The sequence below is a fragment of the Cheilinus undulatus genome, linkage group 1, assembly GCF_018320785.1.
Source record: "Cheilinus undulatus linkage group 1, ASM1832078v1, whole genome shotgun sequence".
Classification (NCBI taxonomy): domain Eukaryota; kingdom Metazoa; phylum Chordata; class Actinopteri; order Labriformes; family Labridae; genus Cheilinus; species Cheilinus undulatus.
This window is the reverse complement of record NC_054865.1, coordinates 2,633,590-2,661,031: the sequence shown is the minus strand read 5'-3', so window position 1 is coordinate 2,661,031 and position 27,442 is coordinate 2,633,590. Positions and strand designations below refer to the sequence as shown.

The following is a 27,442-nucleotide window of genomic DNA, read 5'->3' as shown; positions in this document are numbered from 1 at the left end:
TAATCAGTCCAAATTCTTCATCAGGCTATTCTAAAACCCCCGAATCACAGTGAGGAGAAAATGTGCATCATGTTTGTGATTCAGGCTCGCTGTGGTAGCTTCCTCCTGGGAGAGAAAGCAGAGGGATGGAGGCTTTGGCTGCATGCTGCAGGAGAGCGTCACGCTTCAGCCTTCCTGCCACGCTCCAGTCAGACTCTTTGATGGGCTTGTTGTGTGATTTTTATTCCAATTTACACCTCTGTGGTTGTTATTTCTCCATGCTGCCTCAATCATGCAAGTCCCTGGCTAAAGCTTCCTCTTCTAGTTCTAAAAAGCTCAGAGATTAAATATCACGAAATTAGGAAGAAGGCCTGATTAGGTAAGAAATACATGAAATTCATCTTTCCTTCTTTGTGATAGGAAGGTGCCAGAACAGTGAACAAGTGGTGACATTAAAGAGGTATACTGATTTTAGGGGCAGATTGTGATAACAATTTCAATTTATATGAATTTATTTAAAGTTTAATACCTGGTGCTCCCAAATGCTCCAATTCTACACAAAAAAGTTCTTGGACCCTTATGCTGATGATGTATTAACATCTAAAATTAGCACCAAAAGTAAGTAAATTTGTGTTTGGTACATTATTTCTTTGTTGTAACAATGCTTCTTGGTAATAAATCTTATATTGTTGGAAAGCCTGTTTAGTTCCCTTTTAAGTGATGGAACATGCATTTGTGGGATGAGCAGCAGAGCTGAGTCTGTGGGTTGCACCCATAAAAAATTAGCCAAATCTTCTCTGCCAATGCCAAACAGCTTATTTTGCTATTGCTATTGACCCTTGTTTTGAGCTTCTGGTACCCCCAGGTGATGAGAATCAGGCACCTGATTGGAAGCACCTGGGGGTACCAGAAGGGCTATAAGATTCATTGCCAAGAAGCATTGTTACAACAAAGAAATAATGTACCAAACACAAATGTACTTACTTTTTGTGCTAAGTTTATGTAACAAATCTAACAAGCTGGGGTTTGATTAGTTCAGTTTAAATAACTGGAGTCCACACAAACATTCTGTCTGCAGGTTCAAAGGTAAAAACATCATCTTGACTTCTGACCCACAATTTCCACATAGGACACGAAGCACCGCATTTTTACCTCCAACCAGGGGTGAGTGACCTCGCCCACTGGAAGCAAGTCGAGAGTGCCATGTCAAGCAGCCAGCCCTGATCATGGCAGAGATCGCAGCAGAACAGTAAGTTCACACAGGAATAGTATGTCAACAGCGGCTTATTTAACTTTTCGTGTTAATTTATCATCCTTTCCAGTCCATGATATCATTGCTTCCTCCATTGAGTACATTAGGAAGTTAAAAGGTTAATGTTTGTTTAAAGGATCTGTGGTTTTATGTAAAATTCTTTGGCTAAATGTCCTCAAAAGTTAACTTTTCCTCATCAATGGCACCGTTGTAGCTCTGTGACCCACTGACCTCTCAGTGACCCTTTGCTCTCGCTGCAGGATGAAACGTATTGTTGACATAGTGATGATTTACGATCGGGAGTCTGTGCATTGTGTTGTATTTTGAAAGAACCAGACATTCTATGCTTGTGACTTCCTGTTTGGAGCTTTCTGATCAACGGGTATTGACACGGTTTGGAAGCGGTCAACGCTGAAAATAGATCTGCAGCGTATCTTGAACAAAGCGTAGCGGAGTGGCACTCCAGGCGCCAGTCTAGGGCGCCAGCTGTGGAAATGCTCTGATAGACTAGAGAGAGAGTGATTTGCTCCGCAGTACAATTCGCTGGCGGATCGTGGCGCGGTCGCTGTATGTGGAAATTGGAGGTGAGACTCAGCAGAAGATTGACTTACAGATGCTGCTTCTCTCTGGAGAAAGGGTGAGACAGTGGTTTGATACTCTGAGGCCTGTTGGCATCAACTTTAGGATGAAGAGGAGCCGTGACTTTGTGAATGAACAGTCGGATCTTCTCCACCACGTTACTGCCTTGTTTCACTTCGTAGACCTGCAGAGATTTTATAGATTGGGTGGGTTAGTCATGTTTGTAATAGATTTTTGTTTCAAGTTGTGAGACACATTTGCACCATGAGTGAAGTTGTCTACTGAGTTAGAGTAGACTTTTGGCATTCCTAAAAGACACATAGTGCATATTCTTTCTCTCTTCTTTGGGCTCACCTTTGGAGACCCAGGTTGCCACAGATTTTCAAAATGTGCAGCGGGTTTGACAGACAAAAGTGAAGTTTAATTTTATATAGTGTGGACAAATATGGTATCTTTTAAAGTGTTACATTTAACTATATGACTGTCAATACACTGTCAATTTAGCTGTATATTTTACTTTATCATGGAGGTGTGAATTTATCTGAACAACCTGGTTGGAGATCTGTTCTCTTGTTATTGCCAAAAAGGAAAGATTACTCCTGAGTAGCTAATCAGTACTTCAAGTAAACTTTAAAGTGGATATTTCTACTTTAACTTGAAAAGATTTATAGACCAGTACTTTTACTTTTGCTTGAGTAAAATAGTCTTGTAATTTTTCCACCTGTTTTTAACACATTTTAATACCTATGTGAAAGTTAGTTTTAATGTTTTAATCAGTATTTAATATAAAAAAATCAAACTTACATGAAAAGTGAAAAAATGATTGTTGTCACTAAAACTACACACTAAAATAGAAGGAACTGTCACTGACCAAAATGTTTCTAAGGTTTTGTCAATAAAAACTTGACTGAAATCATAAATGTGACTAAAAATACTCGGTCTTGTCTCGGTCTTGGACTGGCCGGACTTGGATTTTTCCATCAAGTCTGATTGAGACCAGCGCTGATCTGCTATTCAACAAGAAATAATTACACCTGCAAAAACTCAGACATCAGTCCATCTTATTTCTAGTCAGAAGCTGAACACTTTAGGCCTCATTCACCTGACTAATCTAGAGAAACATCTCATTTTCAGATATTTAAAATAATTCCAGACTTGTCAGTGGCTTTTAAATACATACAAGGATTTAATTTTTACATAGAGGTATTTCAACAAATTTGTTAAGATTTGAGATTTTTGCATGTTGTGCTTTGAAAGAGTTTAAGACACCTTGTTTTATCTGTCAAATGTATTAAAAAGAAAACAAAAATTAAGAGAGAACGCTCTTTAACTGTTCAACCTCGTCATGCTTTATTAAAATTGATTTTTATGGTCTTGTCTTGTCTCAGTCGCGAGTTGTCTTGATCTTGGTCTTGACTCAGTCTCAACCCTCAAGAGTCTTGGTCTTGTCTTGGTCCTGGTGCACTCTGGTCTTGGGCAACGCTTGGTCTTGGATAGTGTGGTCTTGAGTACAACAGTACCACGTATAGACCCCTGTAGGACACTTTCAGAAATGTCCAAAACAGTGAACTTAAAACCACTCAGAATTACTTTAAAGTAACCCAAGGATACTGTGGATTATAAATATATTTCAGTGTCTTATAATGACAGTGTCATGCTCTGACTTGGCCTTAATCACAACTGCTGAGGTCTGAAAAAGATAGTAGAGACAATCGCAGTCCAGATTTCTGTTGCTACTGTAACTCTAGGTTTTACTACTAAATGGATTATAATGGCACATGATGGCACATGATGAATGTTCATTGATTATTCATGCATGTTATGAGATAATTGGATTTCTGCTTAATTTGCCCACAGCATGGTCTCAATGGGGAGTTGAAAACATTATATGAATGTAATTTATCACGCTGGGTAAATACATTTCCTTTCTGTGCAAATAAAAGTTAGGTCATAGACAGCAGGATGGTTGACTCATGGGTGGAGTACCTTCTTGGTTGGCATCTTTAGCTTCATGAACTCAGCCTCTCGACACAAAACGTTCCAAGGAGCATGGATCTTCAAGAAGCCAATTCCAGTGATCTTACTCTGAAAAACAACCAAGAAAAGTAGTTTTAATAGTGTTTCTGAAGAACAATAACAGGACCATTCCCAGCTTTTCAAAACTGTATGAATAAATGCTATCAATACTACATGTGTTTTTGACAGATGGTAACAAGCTTTCAGTTGGCAGAGCTTTATGTTGGTTTAGTGCTGAGTCTGAAGCGCCACTGTCAAGTAAAGTCCCGCTGCATCCACTTCAGCATAAATTCACTTCTTTATTGCTGCATTTGATTGTTCCTGCAGCCTCTGCTGTTATGTAAACCACTCCAACACTGCCAGACTCACTTCACACCCTTCAGCTCGTCACACTGACCCGTCTGGATACAAAAATATATGACAACCAACTCAAACCAGTCGACTTACAGTGTGTCAAACATTACGTCATTACGGTTTGTTTGGTCCTTTGGTAACAAACCGACGGCTTATTAAGTCACAGAAACCCAGTTTTGTGTTTAAATTTCAAAGGACGGAGGCAGGATTGTGCCGTGATTGAGGATTTATCCCACAACCTCCCAGTAAGGACATGACAAACAAAAGTGTATGTGAATACTCTTGGTGTTTTCAACATCACCTGTAACTACATCATCAGAGACAAGCAGCTAAAGGTCCATTATAAATGGTTATTATCGTTCCTATGACTTTATCACCACGTGAACAGAATTGCCTGGTAGCTGTGTGCTGTAAGTACGGGCTACTCGATTATTGCAAAACACATTTTCAACCCAAGCATTTCTCAAACTAAGGTTCTCTTAAAACTTTGAAAAAGGCTTTACCTTTAAAAACTAAGAAAGTTAACTGTACCTTGTATTATCACACATTTACCTTTTTACCGACCTCTTACTTTATTCACATATGAACTTAAGTGACATCCCATTCTTAATCCATAGGGTTTAATATGACGTCAGTCCACCCTCTGCAGCTATAACAGCTTCAACTCTTCTGGGAAGGCTTTCCACAAGGTTTAGGAGTGTGTTTATGGGAATTTTTCACCATTCTTCCAGAAGCACATTTGTGAGGTCACACACTGATGTTGGACGAGAAGGCCTGGCTCTCAGTCTCCGCTCTAATTCATCCCAAAGGTGTTTTATCGGGTTGAGGTCAGGACTCTGTTGCAGGCCAGTCAAGCTCATCCACACCAAACTCTCTCATCCATGTCTTTATGGACCTTGCTTTGTGCACTGGTGCACAGTCATGTTGGAACAGGAAGGGGCCATCCCCAAACTGTTCCCACAAAGTTGGGAGCATGGAATTGTCCAAAATCTCTCGGTATGCTGAAGCATTGAGAGTTCCTTTCACTGGAACTAAGAGGCCAAGTCCAGCTCCTGAAAAACAAGCCCACACCATAATCCCCCCTTGCACCAAACTTTACACTTGGCACAATGCAGTCAGACAAGTACCGTTCTGGCAATCGCCAAACCCAGACTGGTCCATCAGATTGCCAGATGGCGAAGCGCAATTGGTCACTCCAGAAAACATGTCTCCACTGCTCTAGAGTCCAGTGTTGGAATGCTTTATGCCACTGCATCCCACGCTTTGCATTGCACTTGGTGATGTATGGCTTGGATGCAGCTGCTCGGCCATGGAAACCCATTCCATGAAACTCTCTACCACTGTTCTTCAGCTAATCTGAAGGCCACATGAAGTTTGGAGGTCTGTAGCCATTGACTCTGCAGAAAGTTGGCAACCTCTGCTCACTACGCGCCTCAGCGTCTGCTGACCCTGCTCCGTCATTTTATGTGGCCTACCACTTCCTGGCTGAGTTGCTGTCATTCCCAATCACTTCCATTTTGTTATAATACCACTGACAGTTGACTGTGAAATATTTAGGAGCCAGGAAATTCCACCACTGGACTTTTTGCACAGGTGGCATCCTATCACAGTACCATGCTGGAATTCACTGAGCTCCTGAGAGCGAGCCATTCTTTCACAAATGTTTGTATAAACAGTCTGCATGCCTAGGTGCTTGATTTTATACACCTGTGGCCATGGAAGTGATTGGAACACCTGATTTCAATTATTTGCATGGGTGAGTGAATACTTTTGGCAATATAATGTATCTATAAAAACAGGTCTGTATCCAAACACGGGACGTCAGCTAAGACAAAAATTAAAACTTGTAATCTTTTGACAACACTTAAACAACAAATAAAATAAAGACATACGATAACAACAATCAATCAAAAAAAATTACTTTTATGGCCAAAATAAACAAGCGCTGTCATTTTTACTGCATCCTATGAACAAAACTACATGTGGCTCAGTAACCGTTTGTCCTGCTGTGTCATTAGTTATTTGTGTTTTCACTGCAACTTTAGACCATCTCTCCCAAACAATCCGGACTAGCATGTTTTGGTGTGTTTTTGTTGTTAAAGAGCAACTTCTTTAAACAATCCCGGTGCAAAAGCACCCTAAGCACTTAAAATAACATTAAGCATGTGGCGCATTACAGTATTTTTGCACTTACACAGAGGCATCTTTTTGATGATGGGGGCTGATTTCACACTTAACATGTGTCATAATCCTGACAAACATGCTCCCTCTATGGAAGCTGTAAGACTGCTGGACCCTCCCTCTGCCCTGATTCAGCACTCTAACTTTCCATCCAGCATCCACCTGTAGGCCCTGAAGGGGATTCAGAATGCAATCTCATCATTCCTCAAATTCTGCATGTAAAAGAAATCTGTGATGAGCTGAGGTCAGAGCCTGGACTCCAAACACAAACATGTACGACTGCAACGAATGTCTTTGGCACAATCATGTCATCTGATTAAAATTGACTGATATTTTTTAACATGAACAATATATTTTATTCCAAATGCAAATAGCCACTGATGACATACCATGACTAGTTATTATGCATGCCCACTCAAGCCTCTGAGCAGTGACAGCTAGCCCCCACAGTCAAAGTCTTTTAGAGTGGCATTTTATGAAATGTTCCGTTTTGCATACTGTAGGACACAGTGATTTGCTAAAAGCCTTTCACAGGAACGTTTAACCATCCAGCTGTGCTATGCCAAAGGTTTGTCCATGTAATTTCCAATGAATGATTCACTGGGTAAAGGGTCGGACCATTTCCATCTGATATTTCTAAAGACCAGTTACTAAGAAATGACAAAAAGCTGGGGGTGTACTTTAATGAAAACAAATGTTTTCTTTATGGATTTACTCACGTAGCAGATAGAACTTCCAGAGAAGTCAAGCAAACATCTATGTTAAGAGGAAATGATGTAAGAATAATAAACATAGTGATTTCAGAGTAATCCTCTGGAGTCGGTTCAAAGATGAGGATTAACTAGACAAACAAGAGCCTGACTGTCAACAGATACTCTCTGGCAAAAGTATGACTGAATCTACTTTTATATCATCAACACTAAAAGTTACAGTTTCTGCTGGAGCTCTAAGAGAACAAGTGAAAAAGAGTTAGAACATGATATGAGAAGAGGATGGAAATGATGGGAGCTTAGCTACGTAGACAGACTTTTCTACTGGTGCCACCAGAGTTTCTTTTTAGATAATATTTCATTTCCTGTCAAATATTTCAACATCTACCCACATAAACTGGCACAAAATTTGGTATAAACACTCTTGGTGCCCACATGATGCATGCTTCCAACTTTGGTGTGAAATGGATTTTACCTCCACTGAAATATTCAAAAGCCTCTTGCATGTTCTGTTATTTCATTCATGGTCCCTTTGTTAACACTGTGGTTCATTTGTTTGAGTAAGGAGTTTTCATGCCTAAACTTTGATTATCCATGAATTTTTAACACTAGAAAGGCCAGAATTTCAGACCTACTGAAAAGACTGTTAAAGGTCATTTTGACTGCAAGATGACAAACTGTATTATATCTGATAATAGACTCCCAGTACAAACAGAAATATTTTCTTGTGTTTGGAAACACAATAAATAAATGACTTAAACAACACAAAAAACTACATTTTAACTAGTCTGTGTAGATATTTTGGTTTGGTCCAGCTAAAAAAGTTATTCACACTGGCCCTTGATCAGCACCACAGAGCAGCACATTTATCCAGACTAACAATGGCCTAGATCCTCCTCAGCCTACTAAACATCTAAAACTGGTCTAATAGGCAGCTAACTGTGATAAATGATGGATGCTGCCAACAACCGAGAAGCAGCTGGAGAAAAACATATCAACAGGCATTCCTGCCTGTTAAAGAGAGATTCTGTCACTGTAACAGCTCTGCAGGCCAGAGTACGGTCTAGACTAGGGGTGAGTATTGGCAAGAACCTCATGATACGATATGCATCACGATACTTGGGTCACGATGCGCTAGTATTACGATATATCGGGATATCACGATATTGTGATATATTGCGATATTCTACACAGTTAACTGAGAAAAATATAGAGATGATGTATATGTAAATCACACAATACGTTGGTGGTCTTCTCGCGATATATCACGGCAGCAAGACAGAGCTTGCAAACGGCATTTTCTTTCTTTAACTCGCTGTTTGTGCTCACACAACCATGTGAGCAAGTCGTATTTTACTAACAACTCAGCTAAAATATGAATTTTTATTTTTTACCAAAAATCGATATTAAGAGTTGAAGTATCGATATTGTATTGGATGTCAAAGTATCGCGATATATTGCCGTATTGATATTTTTTCACAGCTCTAGTCTAGACCTGCCCTCATCGGAACGTGTCTTGAGATAACTTTGTTTATAAATTGGTGCTGTACAAACAAAGAATGATTGACTGAATTTAAGTGTAACAAACTCGACTCAGTCCAAATGACTGTGGTGATCACATTTTATTGTTTTTTTCATCACAATAACATTTTAAATTGAAGCACAGACCCATTTAGGAAAAGACAGGGACCATCATAGTTTAACTGAAGTTATCCTGTGTGACACACTCAATATGAGCGTGTAATTTAATAGCGGTGTTAGATCAGCATCCCCTCAGCAGAAACCTACAGCTCAGGTATCAGAGCTGAAAGAGAAATGGACATTACTACTCTCATCATCTGGTCACGTCTGTCCAATACGACTGCTCCAATCCTTCATTGTTAGTCTTTCTGATTGTTTCTGTCTTTTTCAGTGAAGCTCTTTCTTCCTCATGTCTGTTCCTGCCACTGAGGCATGCAATTCTCCACCTCTCCATCACCTCCAAGTCTCTGCAATTTCCTCAGCCTCACCATCCCATCAGCTTTAAGACAACATCATCAGCCATCTTCCTGTCAACCTGCAGTCTTGTATTTTCATCAGCTTCTTCCTCCCACAGCCTTAGACAGCATCATTTTCCACCACCACCAGTGTCAGGACCCCACAGTGGGAATAATCAGAGCAGACACCCTCTGATCCCCTTATCTGTCTTTAGAGTTCAAGAGCCAAAGATTCTCTAATAGCGATTTAGTCTAAAATCATAAATATTTAAATAATTTAAAGCTGGCAGAGAGGTTTGTTCCGAACAGGTCAGTCATTAAAAGCTCTCAATGCAAAATGTAATTTCAGTGATGATCATGAAAACAAGAAAATGGAGATATGGACCAAGTATCAGCTCTCATTTTATTAATATTATGGTGATGTACAATCACTATAAAATTAATATTACATTATTATTATCTTATTATTATTATTCTTATTATTATTTCTAAAATCATTTTTATCTTTATTTTTATTTACTGACTTTTCATTAAAATACAGAATGATTCAGTCTGATCCAATTCGATTGGGTACAAACTGAATCAATTATGGAATCAAAATAACTTTTTGCTTTAACAAAAATTAAAAAAAAAAAGGGGTAAACAAGATGATTTCATAATAACCTAAGTTTATTTGATAAGTCCCAGGCCTCCTGTGCGAACATGAAATTATGTTTAAGAGAGTTTTCATCACATCTGCACAGGTGTCTCACTTTTACGGTCATTTGAGAGATAAATATTAAAATGAGTTTACTGGTCATGTTGGTCCTTCTTTTAACTTCCAAAGCATTATTAATCCCAATAACAGTAAAAACTTAACATCAAATTTTCCCAAGAAGCACAAATTAAAATGGATTTAAAGTCACAAGGAGATTTGGATAGACAGAGAACAAGGGGTTAAAATAATATTGAAAACAGTCAAATTAAAACAGCTTTCTATACATTTTTTTCATTTCATGATTCCTCTTAATGTGAGTATTCAGTCTACATGTCTCTAAAACATGATTATTTCCGTTCTCTGTGTATCTGACCATTCTTGATTGTTTTCTTGAATTAATTCAGTGGAGAACAGCTGATCTCCAGCTCAGTGAAGTCCTCTCTGTTTAATATCATATCAGTGGGCTCAGATGTATTGATTATATCTGCAGATCAATCACTCCCACAACACATTACAGTTGTAAACCCCGTGAATAAAGGGGCTGTTGTTACAGGGATAACTGAAGAGTTTTAACTCAGAAAAGTGTTTATGTCTGGGTCTGTGTTGCGTTTAACATTAGCATCTTAACTAAACTTTAGCTCCACCATCTCAACAGTTGAGATTTATGAGCTGCTGTAGTTCTTCATCACTTTTCTCCAAAGCGTACAGATAGGTAGACATTGTAAAAGTTAGTCCTCCTTCATAGTAGGTCCATATGACTTGATTTCTGAGGTGTAGAAATGTAACAGAAAGACGTTCCAGCGATGACTGGAGAATCCAGCTACCTAGCGAGCACCTATGGTGAACGGAACTCTCATTTAAAGGTAAAAGGTCACCACGGGTCACACGAGACTACAGACGCTAAGCCAGAGCATGGCAGAACGGGCTATGAGAACAAGCAGCAGAGCCTCAATCAACCAATCTCTAATTTTAAGACCGGTCCAGAGACCAGTTCATGCCTCATTTTCACCGATCCAGGGCTCTGTGCACCGATGCACTCGGACAGCTGATGTTATGATCGGTTGACCGGTCCATACTGGATTATCTTTACACCACTGTTATTACTTTTATCATTGCATCTTATTATTATTATCATTACTACCGCCAAACAAACCTGGCGTGCCAGATGGATTTGTTTCACCTCGCACCATGAGTCCAGGGCTTCAGTACAGCTCTAAATGCCTGAAGAAATTCCAAAGAAAAATGACAACCCATCCTGATAAGACATCCAGATTACTGCTGTTTCTGCACAATCCACCTGTCAGTGCTCCGGTTTGACCTTCTTCATGTGAACAACACCCAGGGTGGTTAAAATTCATCACCTTATGCAGGGGCTTACTCTCAACTTGCACAGAACAGCACGCTCTTCTCAAGCACAGCTCTACGCTTGGTGGGGCTGACTGTCGTTTCTCCACTTCACACAGCTTCACAGGCCCCCAAAGCATGCTGGGAGTCATGTCAGATGAGTCCAACAGACCATCGCCTGCAGAGATCGATTCAGCAGTTTTTGGGCCCCAGTATGATACATGCTCTCCCTCCAAGCTGCACCACCATCCCAGCTGCACCCTGACAATGTTTTTAATGAAATGCAAAAACATGGTCAGTAACAAGTAACCAACCTGGTAGGGCCCAATAAACTTCAGAAAACATGCTTCAGTTCAAACCAAGACTACAAACCCAACTCTCACACCAGTTATGTGAAGACTGGATGCACTGAAAAAACAAATTTTGACCCTTAGTATTTGTAACGTATAATTATTAAGTTTGTTTCACTGATTTAAATGTGTAATTCAATCCTTCTTATATTTTTTGACTAATTTTAAAATGTGCTGTCTCCATTTTAAATGAATTGATTCTAATTGTGTGAAAGTAACATAATAAAACTTTGTTCAAATAAGTTGGTTTGAAATGTGTTAAAATAACATAAAAAAAATTGTGTTAAACTAAAGTGATTTTAATTATGTAAAAGTAATCTTAAAAACGTGTTCAGGCTAGTTGATTTTAATGTGTACCAGGAACATAAAAAAATTGTGTTCAAATGAGGACCACATACTGCCCTATCTGAGCATGTGCAGGGAGAAACCGCCATTTTGTCCTTTCCTGGTTAGGATTTACACTTTTCCAAGGACATTTTCAGCCCTGCAATTACCCACCTGTTTGGGATTTACTGTTTTTGGTGGTGAAGCTTGTGTCAGGAAGTTAAATGAGTTTACATTCTAAGTATTTTTTAAACACATATTGCTGTTTTTACGAGGTTATAGCCATAGATATCAAGATGTAGTCAACACTTGATTATTACTCAAATTGTTTGAGTTATGACAAATCTGCAGTTTTCCCAGAATGCCTTTGGGCACTAAACCTCTATGCATGCAGTTTGCTGCTGCTTTTGTGGCCAGGACACTCTCAAAAAAGAGATTTTTAATCTCAGTGAGGTTTTCTTCTGGTTAAATAACGGTTAGATAAAATAATTAAATAGAATGCACCATGAGTGAAGTTGCTGTCTCAATTAAAGAGGTCCCGCCTATAGGGGGCAATGTTATTGTTGTAAATGTCAATACCTGTTGAATGGCAAATTGACTTTGATGAAACCTAAGCTATTGACTCAGTGGATTACCAACAGTCACTACTGCAAATGCTTGTGCAGGTTGATCTTTAGATGAAATGATAATATAAAAAGCTTTTGAAAGTGAGTACTATTTGACATCATAAGGTAAGCAGATACCTATGATGATAAATATACCTCTAATTTGTTGAGCTAAAACTACAGGTAAATTAATTTGGAATTACTTAAAATTAATAAGTTGAGTCAACTTAAAAAACATATGTGGAACCGAGGCAAATTTCTTTTGTGCTACTGCTAAAATTGAGTTAATTCAACTCCATTCATTTGAGTCTGGTTAACCTAGGTTTAGCTGGCTTTTCTTAAAAAAATTTAGCACCTTCTACACAAAATTATTAAGTTAAACTTACCTGTATTATTCATCTGAGATCACTTAAAAACATTAAGTTCAGTCAACACAAAAAATATACTGAGATCTAAATAAACATATTGCGTGCAATCTGTTGCCTCAATTTTATTGAGTAGTTATGGTGTATCTTTTTTCACAGTGTGGTTTGTGAGGAGAGCCAGGAAGCCTCCGACTCCTTCATCCCTGCCAAAGACTGTAGAGAGAATCTGACAAAGTCTAAGAGCTGTCAGCCATTGGTCAATCTATGGCAGTCTCTTTATGGAAAACTCAGTGTCAAACTAACTTTAGATCAACCAATGACAGACAAAGAGGCAGATATGAGGCGGGCCTAATGTCCCAGTTGTCCTCGTAACTCAGAAATTCTAAGTTGATCATCAAAAATGCGCCCTGAACACGTAACGCCGACTCATAGGTTTAAATAGTCCCCAATATCCCCAATTATAAGCTTGTGGCAAATAGAACACATTCAACACGTGTGACATCATTCCCAGTTGTGACATCTGAGATAAATGGAATGCAGCATAAGACCTCTTCCTGAATAACAGCTACTAAACGTTGGCTTGTAGTCATATCAGCCTCTATTTATGCATAACTTATATCCTTCTTGCAGACAAAACAGATGAGTTCAATCCCCATAAAATGTTTTCTCAAGAACATCTGAAACTACTGAATGCATTAAAAACTTTCTGAAAATGGTAAAAAGTTGCATGTGCATTACAAAGCATGCTTCATAAAAAACATAAATAATGAAAAGGTGAAACTGTCTTTGTGAAACAGCAGTATAAGAATGATGTGAGAATAAAACACCCTTCTAACAGTCTATCCTGCTCAAACTGAAGTCTAAAAGGAGAAATTCAGAGTTACTAGTAGACCTGATACCACTCTGGAATTAAAGATCTGCCTGGAATGTCTCAGAGATACCAGCAGATGGTGACTCCTGGTATAACACGTGCTGTCTAACCCAGGAAGGAGCAGCGTGAAACTCTAACAGCAGCCTCAGAGTGCTGACGGGGTTTTTTGGGTGAGGCTTCCTATGAATCTTTACTCTGCCCCTCCCTTGGAGGACATGTTGGGCCAGTTCAGGAGTAACTATCACAGAGTCAGCCAAGCCCACTGAATAAACCACTTAATGCTTGAGCATGCTGTTAGTTAGGTTTCTTCACATACATGCTTACATTAGCCAAGGTAGCCTCACATTTACACAACAGTTGTCCCAGAAGTCTTTTCCTAATAAAGTCAAACCTAATCACTCACCATCACCAATAAGTAGGCTATGCAAAAGGACAATAAATGAAAGAAATCTCTGTCCTTATGAGGATAATTTCCCTAGAATTAAGGGCCTAGTGTCTTTCAGTGTTTTTTCTAGCAGCAACAAACAGAAGCACTCTGCCCAGGACCAGGACCAGGACCGGAACCAGAGAGAGGAGCAGCAGGTGTGGACAATCCAGGCAGAAAGAAGGACACAAACACAGCAGAAAATGTTATCTACTGATTTTGTCACAGCGGTTATGCTCTAAAGAACATGTTCATCTTGACACAGAGATTCTTTTCTATTTTGGATTTAAGTGTCACTGCTCCTCTCTTTGTCTCAGCCTTTAGCCTGCTGTTTCCATCGATTCACTCTGCCATGAGCAGAGATTGCTGCAGTGATTGTTGTTTTTCTGGGACTCTGTCCCGTCTCCACACAGGATCTCTGGAGCTCAGTCAGAGTGACCATCAGGTTCTTGTTTATCTTTTTTACTAAGGCCCTTCTCCCCTGATAGCTCAGTTTAGCTGGGTTACCAGCTCTTAAAAGAGTCCTGGTTGTGCCAAACGTCTTCATGTGAGAATTTTGGAGGCTGCTGTTCTCTTGGGAACCTTCAGAGCAGCAGAAATGTTTTTGCAGTCTTCCCCAGATCTGTGCCTGTCATCAATCCTGTCTCTGAGCTCTTTGACCTTTGACCTCATGGCTTTGTTTCTGCTCTGATATCAGCTGTGAGGCCTTCTATAGAGAGGAGTGAACCTTTAGAATCCTGTCCAATCAGGTTAATTTAGCACAGGTGGACTCCAATCAAGGTGTAGAAACATCTCAGCAAAGACCAGAGACATGGAGGAGCCTGAGCTACATTTACGGTGTTGATTTAAAGGGTCTGGAAAAGCTTGAGTACTACGCCCGCTCTCTTACACTCGATTTCGGTGTAAATGTGAGCCATGTGCTCAGGAGTAGCCTGAGATGATAAGACTGACTTTATTTACACCAAGCTGGTGCTGCTGCCCCCAGTTTCTCTTCTTAGACACGACTCTTTTACTTTACCCTGGTAAATATGCATGATGTCTGGATTACACTCAGAATTTACAGGGCAAGGGCTGGAACAAGTCAGTCCTGTGAAGTCATTGTAATAGATTAAGCAGAAACAATTATCTGAAAGGATTTTATATTTAATTCAAATGTATGTCATTCTAATTGTTTTTGATCACATTAACAGCATGCTTTGTTGTCCCTTTCAACAAACTTTGGTTAAGCCACATCACAGCAGCCACAGTGATGTAAAATAAGTCAGGTCAAAGTCATCTGGACCTTGTGTGATCACACATTAACCTTTAAACTGTTCACTAATTGCCTTTCATTCCAGAACATGCTCCTTTCTCCGTGATTCAGTTCATGTTAAAATGAACCCTGCATGATCAGACAAGTTCATCTTGTTGGATAGATATTTGTATCTCTCAAATGTATATTAAACTGGAAAAACTCACTAGATATCTGCATTTTGAGTAATTTAAGTTTATAAACTCACTAGGAGGCTGCCATGTTTTTGTCCACGCTGGCGGTGTGACATCACAGTTCTGCAGCTCCTCGCCGTTTCTCTGCAGTAACCGCTGTTTCGGACTGGTAGCCAGTGTTAGGGCTGCATCCTCAGAGACGCTGCACTTCCCACACATGGAGAATTATAAAATTTGAGGTCTTTTCTATTTATTATTTGCACCATGAGCAGTTATCTGTCCATCTAGACAGGAAAATGATAAATACAGAGCCATATTTACCTTCTCGTGGCAAACACTTACATCCACGTCGGTAGAATATGTTTGAAATCTGTTTCTTGATGAACCAGATGAAGGCCACGAGCTAAAATGTGTATGTTTAATAAAGTTATTCCCCAAACTTCTACTATTTATGAAGGTTTCTGTTTTCCACACAGTTCAGGTAAAGGTAAATGCAGTATGAAAGCACTTCCGGTTTGTACCTTTCAAAGTAAAAGTCCCCTTTGTCCTCTTTGGAGAAACTCCCTTCCTATGTACAGTACATAATGCTTTTATTTTGAAAAGCTCCCGGCACACTTCCACTACATACTGAATCCAGTCACTTGTAGGGAGTTTTATCAAGGTAAACCTTAGGAGGAATGACGGAGCTTTGACAGCAGGGAGACAAAACCAACAAACTGATGTCTGCTATGAAAGCTGTTATGGCAGCAACAGCTGCAAGCAGAAAAACCTTTACTGCAAAGGAACGGTGAGGAGTGCTCATAGGGAGCTCTGCAGTACTATGACGTCACAGTACCAGCGTGGACCAGAACATGGCAGCCTCTTGGTGAGTTAATGAGCTCAAGTTTATTCAAAATGAAGACATCTAGTGAGTTTTTTAGTTCAATAAACATTTGAGAGAAAAAAATATCTATCCAACAAAACGAACTTGTCTGACCATGCAGGGTTCCTTTTAAAGTCTTCAGTCTACCTGTAAAGGTACCAGCAGGAGAAACAATGATTAAATAGATCCGGAGATTTTTACTGAACTCCAATGACCAGTCAGTTGGTGTCATTTATCCAAGTTTGTCCTGGGTTGAAAAGATGGCTAATAAAATCAGTTCAAAGCAAATATTTCTTTAACTGACTTTTACTGACTTAAACTAAATGGTTTTGAGTCCTTCTCAACTAAAACTAGACTAAACCTTTAAAGAGTGAGGCACATGCTGACTAAATCCAACACTTAAAAAATAATTATAATTGATTTTTTGCCAATTTCATCAAAGTAAATGTCCTTGTTAGGACAGAGCATACAAAAGGAAAACACTGCATCTGTCAAAGTACTGGATTAAATTCAGCTCATTGGTTTCCCACCATAAACCCGGCCCTCATGTTACCTCCTCATCCTTCTCCAGCTCCAGCCCCATCTCCAGGAGGTTTTCCTCAAACTCCTCCCTCCTGAAGCGCTTGTCATCCTCATGATAATCAGTCCGGTGCTCTTGGGCAGCGATCTCGGGGTCCTCCTTCGGCTGGAGCGGGGCTCTGCTACTCCTCATGCTCAGGCTGCGTCGAAGTCGTCTGACAAAGTTGTTGTCTCCAAACGACCGTCGTCGGATGCTGCTCGGCTTCTGGATGTGGTATGCCAGCACATAATCCACCCGCCGTCTGCCATCAGAGAAGTAGGGGCCAAGTCGTGGATGCAGGGGCGAGCCATCGTCTGCATAAAGATTTTTCAGTGGCTAGAAAGTAAAAGACAAGGAAACAAAATATGTTAGAGCAGTTTAGGTGCAAGGAGACATTTCTGATTTATTTTGTCAGAACACTGAAAATTCAGCAATCCTGCAGAGGTGGATCAAGGGATCAGGTTTCTTCAGATTTTTGTGGTGCAATAATCACTTTTAGCCATCTCTACATCAACAGTCACTTAAAGGGAATCCTGGGAGTTTTTTATGTTTTAGTAAATATTTGAGGAATAAAACAGTGAATTGTGGGTGACATACATCAGAAAATAGCTTCAGTGTTTTGGGTTATATTTTTTGTCTTGATCTTAAATGTCTGTACCAAAATTATTAAAGTTAACTAAAACTAACTAAATAACTAAAACGAAAATGTAAAAACATTTTAGTTAACTGAAACGAAATAAAAACTAAGCTTTCAAAATAAAATGAAAACTAACTAAAACTAAATCCTGTGCTTAGAAAACTCACTGAAATAAAATAAAATAAAAAAATAAAATCTCCTTAGTTTTAGTCTTTGACAGCAGCGGACTGACTGGCATGTATGCCCAAGCCTGGAGAGAGTAAAGTCCTCTGGTTTGATTGGAGAAGGGTAATTTTGGATGTAAAGTTTTATACAAACATCAAAATTGAATAAATTAAATGAAAAGTGATGAGCTCTTTTGGGTCTCACCTCTGACAGATATCTGAAAAAAACTAAAACAATAAAAAGAAAACTAAAACCAAGCATTTTTGCCAAATAAAAACTAAACTAAACCAGAAGCCCAGCGGAAAAAACTAGTTCAAACTAAAAGGAAATGTAAAATAAATGGTAAAAATGAAATAAAAATAAAAACAAATGAAAAACCCCAAATTATTATAACCTTGTTCTGTCCAACTATTCCCACGACACTGAAGGACTCAAAGTGATGGATAAAACAGTGACAACGATTCCATGTACTGTGAGAGGAGATGTAAACACATCATCCGCTTCCTCTAACTGGCTCTTACACATTTACTGTCAATAACTGAATGACATTAACGTTATGTAATAACTGCCAAATGATCTTTCTGACACCAGCACATCCCGGCCTCATGAAATGTTTACAGTTAAAGCTCTGCTCATGTGTTTAAGTCTAGGAAGTCTCTAGTGCCCCACAGGCAGATTTATTTTCACAGTCTCTAAACTTTCAACACAAAAACATACAGTTAGATACAACACATGAAATATGTGCATCTCTGCCTGCTTGAATCAAAGCTCCACACCAAGTCACACAAAACATCACCCATGTGGAAATGATCCTAAATGGAGCACACAGCAGAGGGGGCTGGTGCATTTTTCTTAAGGGGAGGGCTAGAACAAAATCCTAATCTGATATGTTATTTATGTACGGTACATCAACAGATGTTACAACAGCGTGAGTTACGTTATATTAATATGACTTTTTCCATCTGCATTTATTTGGTTGGTGAACAAATATTAAAATAAGATGGCTGTAACAGCTAACACTTATCACAGTCAACTTAAATCTTGAACTTATCACACATTATCACAAATCAACTCGATACATGACAATATCATTTTTATTTTAAATAGAAACATTTACAAAGAACATAGGGTGCCAGTAGTCACTGCTTCAATAGTGACTGGTTGAGTAAAAAATATATGTACCAGACCTGAATGCAGCAAAAATGTTAAAACACACAGAACTATTATTTATTGATTGATTTATTTACTAACTTTTTATTATTATAATATGCCATCAGTAAACTTTCTCCCTTCTGTCACAGCTTTGTTGCTTCATCCTGATATCTGGCTGGTAAGGTCTCAGCTCTTTAATTCTAAGTTTCTCCTCCAATGTCCTCCTCTCTAAATGCCTTATTCTTAAACACTCCACTGAGTTTTCTTATTGCATTTTGCTGTCTTCCTAGCATCTCTCAATGAGCTAAACAACAAAAGCAGGCGCAATTTATGGCAGAAAGCCAGAAATTTACTGGGCACGCATAGTTTATAACTGTAGTCAATAGAGTGGTGCAGGAATGAGTCCTAAAACATGGAAGTAAGTTAGCATTTTAGCACTTCCAGTTCCCTTGTCTGAAAGTCTCTGGGATATTTGAATGAGTTTTTGGTTAAACGCCTGAAAAAAGGTCTGTGGTGAACAAAAGCTCAAGAGAGTTTAAAGTTTTATCCTACAACATAAAATACATCTGAAACATGCCCCACCTTTGAATTGTGTATCTTTTCATGTCTTAATAAAGGCGGTTGCTAAAAGACAGCTAACAAGGACTACAGTGTTTGTCATATAGACTGTACATCATCATCTGAGCCTGCCATTCACATGTATATGCGGTGATGACGTTAAATTCAGTCGACCGAGTTGTAGTTCAGTATAGCATGACGTTAGCTTTTTACTGTCGTCAGTTAGATTAATGAACCTGATATGGTGCTTACATTATCAATTTGTGAAGATTATCTTTATGAACAAAAGGTGCAAGTTTCATAAAATTTTATCGGACACGAAGCTTATTTCAGCAATGATCCAAAAACCCATTGAAAAATCCCATAGTCTCGACGCCGAGGGAACCCATGTTACACAATCTTCTGGGTTTGCCTACAAAATTACGTCACAACTGCACCACTCTATGGAAGGGGTGGAGGGGTTTGGTGTCTCAATGATCCTAGGAGCTACATTTTCGGGGGGGCTTCATGCCCCTGGTAGGGTCTCCCAAGGCAAACAGGTCCTAGATGAGGGACCAGATGAAGTGCAGCTCAAAAACCTCATATGGCAGAACGGCAGGACAGAGTCCAATCTCCCTCACCCGGACGTGGGTCACTGGGGCCCCCTCTTGGAGCCAGGCCTGGGTTTGTGGCTCGATGGCGAGTGCCTGGTGGCTGGGCCTGCACCCATGGGGACTGGCCGGGCACAGCCCGAAGAGGCAACATGCCCCCCCCCATGGACTCAACACCTGTGGGAGGTGCCATGGAGGTAGGGTGCAATGTGAGCTGGGCGGTGGTCAAAGACGGGGACCTTGGCAGTCCAATCCTTGGCTGCAGAAGCTGGCTCTAGGGACGGTCTGGGGGCTTGGGTGTGGGTTCTTCTATCTCTAGGGCTGAGGTCGTGAAGGTGGTGAAAAAGCTCCTCGGTGGCAGGGCCCCGGGGGTGGATGAGATCCGCCCTGAGTTCCTCAAGACTCTGGATGTTGTAGGGCTGTCTTGGCTGACACGCCTTTGCAACATTGCGTGGACATCAGGGACAGTGCCCCTGGACTGGCAGACTGGGGTGGTGGTTCCCTCCTTTAAGAAGGGGGACCAGAGGGTGTGTTCCAGTTATGGGGGATCACACTTCTCAGCCTCCCCGGTAAGGTCTATTTGGAGGTCCTGGAAAAGAGGGTCCATCAAATAGTCGATCCTCAGATCCAGGAGGAGCAATGTGGTTTTCGTCCCCGTCGTGGAACAGCGGACCAGCTCTACACTCTCGGTAGGGTCCTGGAGGGTGCATGGGAGTTCGCCCAACCAGTCTACATGTGTTTTGTGGACCTGGAGAAGGCATTCGACTGTGTCCCGCGAGGAATCCTGTGGAGGGTGCTCTGGGATTACCGGACCCCCTGAAAAGGGCTGTTTGGTCCCTGTACGACCGGTGTCAGAGATTGGTCTGCATTGCCAGAATTAAGTCTGACTCGTTTCCGATGTGAGTTGGAACTCCGCCAGGGCTTTTATGGACAGAATTTCTCGGCGCAATCAGGTCGTTGAGGGCGTCTGGTTTGGTAGCCTCAGGGTTAGGTCTCTGCTTTTTGCGGATGATGTGGTTCTGTTGACTTCATCAGGCCTTGACCTTCAGCTCTCAATGGAATGGTTTGCAACCGAGTGTGAAGCGGCTGGGATAAGAATCAGCACTTCCAAATCTGAGGCCATGGTCCTCAGTCAGAAAAGGGTGGAATGCCCTCTCCAGGATGGGAATGGGATCCTGCCCAAAGTGGAGGAGTTCAAGTATCTTGGGGTCTAGTTCACGAGTGAGGGAAGAATGGAGTGGGAGATTGACAGGTGGATTGGTGCAGCGTCGGCAGTGATGCGGTCTCTGCATCGGTCTGTCATGGTGAAGAAAGAGCTGAGTCAAAAGGCGAAGCTCTCGATTTACCGCTCGATCTACGTTCCTACCCTCACCTATGGTCCCAAACTGTGGGTAGTGACCGAAAGAACGAGATCACGGATACAGGCAGCTGAAATGAGTTTCCTGTGCAGGGTGTCTGGGCTCTCCCTTAGAGATAGGATGAGAAGCTCGGCCGTCTGGAAGAGACTCATAGTAGAGCCGCTGCTCCTCCGCTTTGAGAGGAGCCAGATGAGGTGGCTCAGGCATCTGGTCAGGATGCCTCCTGGACGCCTTTCTGGTGAGGTGTTCCGGGTAGGTCCCACTGGGAGGAGGCCCCTGGGAAGACCCAGGACACACTAGAGAGACTATGTTGCTCGCATTGAGATCCCCCGGGAAGAGCTGGACGAAGTGGCCGGGAAAAGGGAAGTCTGGGCTTCCCTGCTTAGACTGCTGCCCCCGCGACCCGACCTCGGATAAGTGGAAGAAGATGGATGAATGGATGATAGAGTTTATCTCTATTCATATAAATGTATTAGGGCTGTTGACGTTAACGCTTGTGATTAACATTGAAACCTTAACATGTTCAAAATAAATAATGCAAATTAATCAAGTTTGACCACAACTTGCTCCCGTAGTTCTCCAGCGCGGATGTTTACGTGCCTGGGGGTGAAGAGGTGAGAGGGTCAGACACAGCCAGCAGTGATGAGTGAGGAGACAGACCCAGGTCTGCTTAATGGCCATTTTCTTTTTAAAAAGCTGGAGAATGTTAGTTAAGATAAAACCAAAATTGCGGGTACATGCTGCAGTGATGAACTGTCTTTACACTGAAGCACAACGTGTCTTAGGTTCCACCTTCAGGCAAAGCACATCTTTGCTTATGTTAGCAAAGAAGTTAACAACGACACGGGATCAAGCCATGGTCATACCACTCTGTTCAGCTGCTTCAGGACAGTTTTCTTCTTCAGCTGCTCAGATAAATGCTGAAAAGTGCTCCAAAACTTTGAGACAGTTCTGTTTGTTAACAATATTAATCTGGTGTAGAAATCCATGGTGGAACTGGCAAAACTGAAGTTAATTAGCGAACTTTAGAGCTGAAGACGGAAAATATGACCTGTTCAGGTAACCTCAGTAAATTAGACAACTGTATTCTATATGTTATGATGTGTTCAAATATCACATAAAAATGGGAAAATTTAGTTTTTTACGAGAAACTTTAATAAATACAGTGCGAATCTGTGTTCATATTTGAGGGATATACAATAGATGTGACAGACTGAATAGTAGCTTTTTAACCCAAGCACTACTCAGCTAAGACCACTTGGAGTTTAAATATTTGACCTTATTTTGTCTTTCCACCGAACTATAGAAAGTGTTGATAGTCGTATCAATAAGGACTCAGATCAATAAAGAGTGTTGTTAATGTTAATGTTGTTAATGAATATCAATTAAAATTAACAATCCCCATACCTATTCGAGACATCTTCAAAATACACCTAAAATTTAATAAAAATGCTGTGATTAATCATGATTAATCACAGCAGGAATGTGATTAACTTGATTTCTTAAATCGAGTAACAGCACTACACACAACATTAGCCACATTAGAGGGGGCAGGCACAAAACATTGAGTCCTGCCGCTGGCCAGCCTCTGGAAAATCAGCCAGTCGGAGGAAAGCAGGTCCGTGGGGTGGGGGGTGTTAAAGAGACAGCAGCGAAAACAAAGCATTTCAGACAGAGGTTAAAATAAGGGTTTTTCAGGACGCCAGTGTGAGAAATGAGTTTTTTTGAGCTGTAGACCATGTAAAGCTACTACGTGGGTATCAGAGAGATGGTGTAAAGCCTTGAAAAAAGGCATAATTTTACTTTAAGATCTGTCCTCTCTTTGTTGACAACGTGATGGCGGGCGGCGTCCTAGCGCCCTCTATTGACTAGCCACCACTGGTGCACAGTCAAGAAGGGCTTGGCTGGTTAACATGGGACTGAGCTGGGCTCTAAACCAGAAGAAGTGGACCAGAGAAGAACTTGGTCAGCTAAAATTGCACAAACTCACCAACCAATCGATTGGTTGATAAAAAAACAACAACTGTATGTCAGATCCCAGAGACAGTACAGTCAGAGCACGCTGGCTGCTGGTTGAAATGAACCAGAGGTCACGCTAGACTTTTTTGCTGTCTGTCATTTTGACATAGTTATACTGATTTACAACCCGTCATTCAAATTTCATCTCTGTACTTCTTTTAGTAAAGCAATTAAAGATGATCTAAGTAATGGGATTGAATTTATTAAGCCGCATTTTCACAAGTAATTTCACACACCAAAAAAAATCTTTGAGGCTACGCCTTTTTTTGGCATGGAGGAAAAGATGATCACAGCAGCACAGTGTTCACTTCTCATATTTGTTGTTTTACACAGTGACAGTGGAGCACAAGCATTTAGGATATAATTTACGGTTATAAGAATAATTCTCAACATCAAGATGTAAACAGTTGAAGCCGATATAACATAGCTGCTTTATCCATCCATCGTCTACACCTATCCCGTTCAGGGTTGCTGGGGGTTGGAGCCTATCCCAGCTGTCATCAGGCAAGAGGCAGGGTGCACCCTCCAAACAACCAGGCATGCTCACACTCCACCTACAGGCAATTAAGAGCCAACAGTTAACCTAACAAGCATGAGTTTGGACTGTGGGAGGCAGCCGGAGTTCCCAGAGAGATCCCACATGTACAGGGAGAACATGCAGATCTCACACAGAAAGGCCCTGTTTTCCACTCTAATGTTATTTACTGCTTTAAAAACTCTGCATTCAGTTTAATGAGTAACAGTAGCTCACCAATACTGAACACAAATATGAATAATAATGCTAAGACATATGACCAAGGTTAGGGAAGTTTGAGGTATCATGTTTAATATCAGAAAATCAGAAAGAAAGAAAAAAGATCATTTCATCTATCTCTGATGTGAAACTGAAATCCTCACCTAAGATTTTCAACAATGATTACTAATAACTAAATTAACAACACCAAGTTGAAGCATCAAACACTCGGCTCTGTCAGGTCTCTGTGGATGTCTCTGATCGTGTTTGATTGACAGTGACCAAAAACCCACCAAATGTACCCAGACTCTGAGTCAGACGCCAAATCCTGATTGGAGGACATTCAGTCACACTTACATAACTTCTTTTGAGATCGGAGAGAGGAGCTCCGAGAAATACCAGAGAGGAACACAGAGATTCAGTTGAGAATCTGACTTAACTTTGGCGGACTACTGTAAAAACATTTTACTTTATCAGGATGTTTACTATCTTTCACCAAAATGAGACTGATGCCTAAACCTCTCAGGTGAAATACAGGACACATCAAGACTAACCTGCAATTTTCACATAAAACGACTGCGCCGCACACCAAAGCACCACAGGTTTGCCCCGACCGAAGACGAGCGACCTTGCCTACTAGAAAGTGAGTCTAAAAGAGCTGAGCTGTGAGATCATGGGAGAGCTGCAAGTTCACGCAGGAATAGTATGCCAACAGCAGACTATTTTACCTTTTGGGGTTAATTTATCATCCTTTCCAGTATAAGTCATGATATTATTGCCTCCTCCATTGAGTGAGTACATTAGGAAGTTAACCCTGAAATGCCCACTGTTGCAGAATTACAACATCACTTTTAAGAATTCCTATAAAATCCCTGCAAATGTTTTTTTCCCTCAAAACCACATTTACATAGTTAATGGGTCCTATTGTTTGTCCTCACTATGCTATTGGATAGAAGAAGTGTTTATAGGTCTGGTTATCTGGCCATAAACTGACTCTATTTGAGAATTTTTTGTCGAGCTTATCTTTTTCTGAATGACTGGATTTGTCAAGATTCAAGTAAGTAAAATTCGGTAAGTATTTTTTTTTTGGTGTTTATTACAATGTCTAGAACACATACATATTTAGTTATTTTGGAAAAAAATAATCAAATTTGATTTAGAGCTTGTTATGTCTATGTTGTAATTTTACAACGCTGGGTCAGAGTGGTAGTCAAAATAGCCTGTTTTTTCCTTACACATTACATAAGGACACTTGGTCACACATGGTCACAAACTGAAGAAAAACTGTAGTAGAAATTTGAAGTGTTTGATGATTCATTGTAACTAAGTTGTAAATGTGCTTTTCTGTTACATTTTTACTTAGTTTAGCTTAGACCATAATTAAACACAGGAATAAATGGTATGTTATCATCTATAGCAGTATCTGAAACTCTCTGTGTCTTTGTAGTTTTTGTTTGTTATTAACTTCTAAATGATCCTGAGATTTTTTATGAAAGTTTCCCAAGTAGCAGTTTGTGGCATTAGGACATAGAAAAACAGGCTCTGAATGTTCTGGATTTTGGGGGGTATGCCTGTTGCATTGTTCAGGGACAGGTGTGAATGGTTACCTACATCATTGAATGTGAACCTGTAAGTGCTCTGGGGGGATGCATGTGCTCCTTTTAGTATGATAAGTAGAGATCTTAATAGGCCAGTCAGACAGTATTGTTTGCATGTAGTGGAATTTGTGAAATTTGCATTTGCATTGAAATGATAATACTTACATGTCTACCCTCAACACATGGTCTACCACCCTGTCTATTGTTTCAGTTTATCTACTATAATATGGGACCTATATTATGTACTATTCACATATTTAATTTAATTTTTTTAATCTCTACCATATCAGATTGCCATCAACTCGGAAAAGTCATCTGATCTGTGTGCATTATGTGATTAATGAAGTCCAAAATGGAGAAAGCGATTTCGAAATGGACTCAGAAGACATTGATATAAGTAACTCAGAGAGGGAAGATGCAAGTGAAATGAAAAAAGAACTTTCTTAGGGACTATCACTGCAACTATCACTGCAAGTAAACAGAGACTTGTAAACACAGACCACTTTGAAAGTGATCAAAGAAAAAGGTTTTGTAAATACATTTTTTCCAATTTTTTTTTAAATAAATCGTTATTCATAAAATTATGATTGTTATGTGATTATTATTCATGACATATACTGTTATGGGGCTAAGTAAGCGATCAACCCTGCAAATGAATCAAATTAATGCTTAAATGTTCTGTATATCTGTTCAAAGGGAGTACTAACAGAAAAATTCTGATCCCACTTTTTGCCCAACATTGCAATATTACAACGTTTCCATAAAAACTTACTAAAACATAGACATTTTAAAAAACCTTCAATTTCTACATCAGAGGCCTCCTAAAACAATACCTGAGTGGTCAAAAACAATTTTTGCTCATTTTTTTCTATATTTGGGTCTTACAGGGTTAAAAGGTTGATGTTTGCTTAAAGGACCTGTGGTTTTATGAAAAATTCTTTGGCTAAATGTCCTCAAAAGTTAACTTTTCCTTGTCAACGGCGTCGTTGTAGCTCTTTGGAAATGGTGATGATTTGTGATCAGGAGTCCAGTACATTGTGTTTTATTTTAAAAGAACCGGATATTCTACGCTTGTGACTTCCTCTTCTGGAGCTTTCTGGTTGACAGGTATTGACACTGTTTGGCAGTGGCCAGCACTGAAAATAGACCTGCAGTGTATCTCGAATGAAGTGGAATGGAGTGGCACCCCCGGCACACGCCGCTGCTGGTCTGGAGCGCCGGCTGTGGTGTTCTGTATTTTGGCCAGCTGTGGCTTCCGTAGTTTGAGCTGCGCAAGGTATGTTGGGATTGGGATGAGAAGCTTCGGTTGTTGCTAGGCATTCTGCTGTACCACCACGCTGTGAACCTACCGAATTAAACGAGTAAACGTACAGTCGGAGTACGACTATTAATTGTTATACAAGTAACCAAAAAAGGGTCAGGATATAACAAAAGTTGCGACGAGGACGTCTGAACCGACGCAGAATTTTCTGCAGCGGAGGAATGTGTGTTTTCTTCTTCCGCCGACACACAGCACAGGAATTAGACTGCACTGGAGTTCGGCAGGTGAAGCGCAATTGGCCGCTGTGAGTAGTGTCTCATGTTAGAAGAGGAGGGAAGTATTGCAGCAGAAAGAAGCCAGGAAATAACCAGGAGCCTCGGAATGGCTGGAGTTATCGGCTCAATTGGCCCGTTTGACGAGCACACGGAGCAGTTGAGCTCGTACACATGTTTTGGCAAATACAATAGCAGAAGAGAAGATAGTGCCCACATTTTTAAG

General features: G+C 40.4%; 1 protein-coding gene across 2 annotated transcripts in view; it reads right to left on the bottom strand.

Moving 5' to 3' along the window:
* The window catches only part of ano1a (anoctamin 1, calcium activated chloride channel a), a 162,019-nt gene that overhangs the window by 83,102 nt on the left and 51,475 nt on the right, over positions 1-27,442 (bottom strand). For both annotated transcript variants that reach the window (XM_041791662.1, XM_041792415.1), the window contains exons 3-5: positions 16,868-17,209; positions 3,797-3,895; positions 1,843-1,994 (exon numbers count right to left, since the gene is read on the bottom strand). In XM_041791662.1, the coding sequence (XP_041647596.1) occupies positions 1,843-1,994; positions 3,797-3,895; positions 16,868-17,209 (593 nt within the window). The remainder of the gene's footprint in view (positions 1-1,842; positions 1,995-3,796; positions 3,896-16,867; positions 17,210-27,442) is intronic.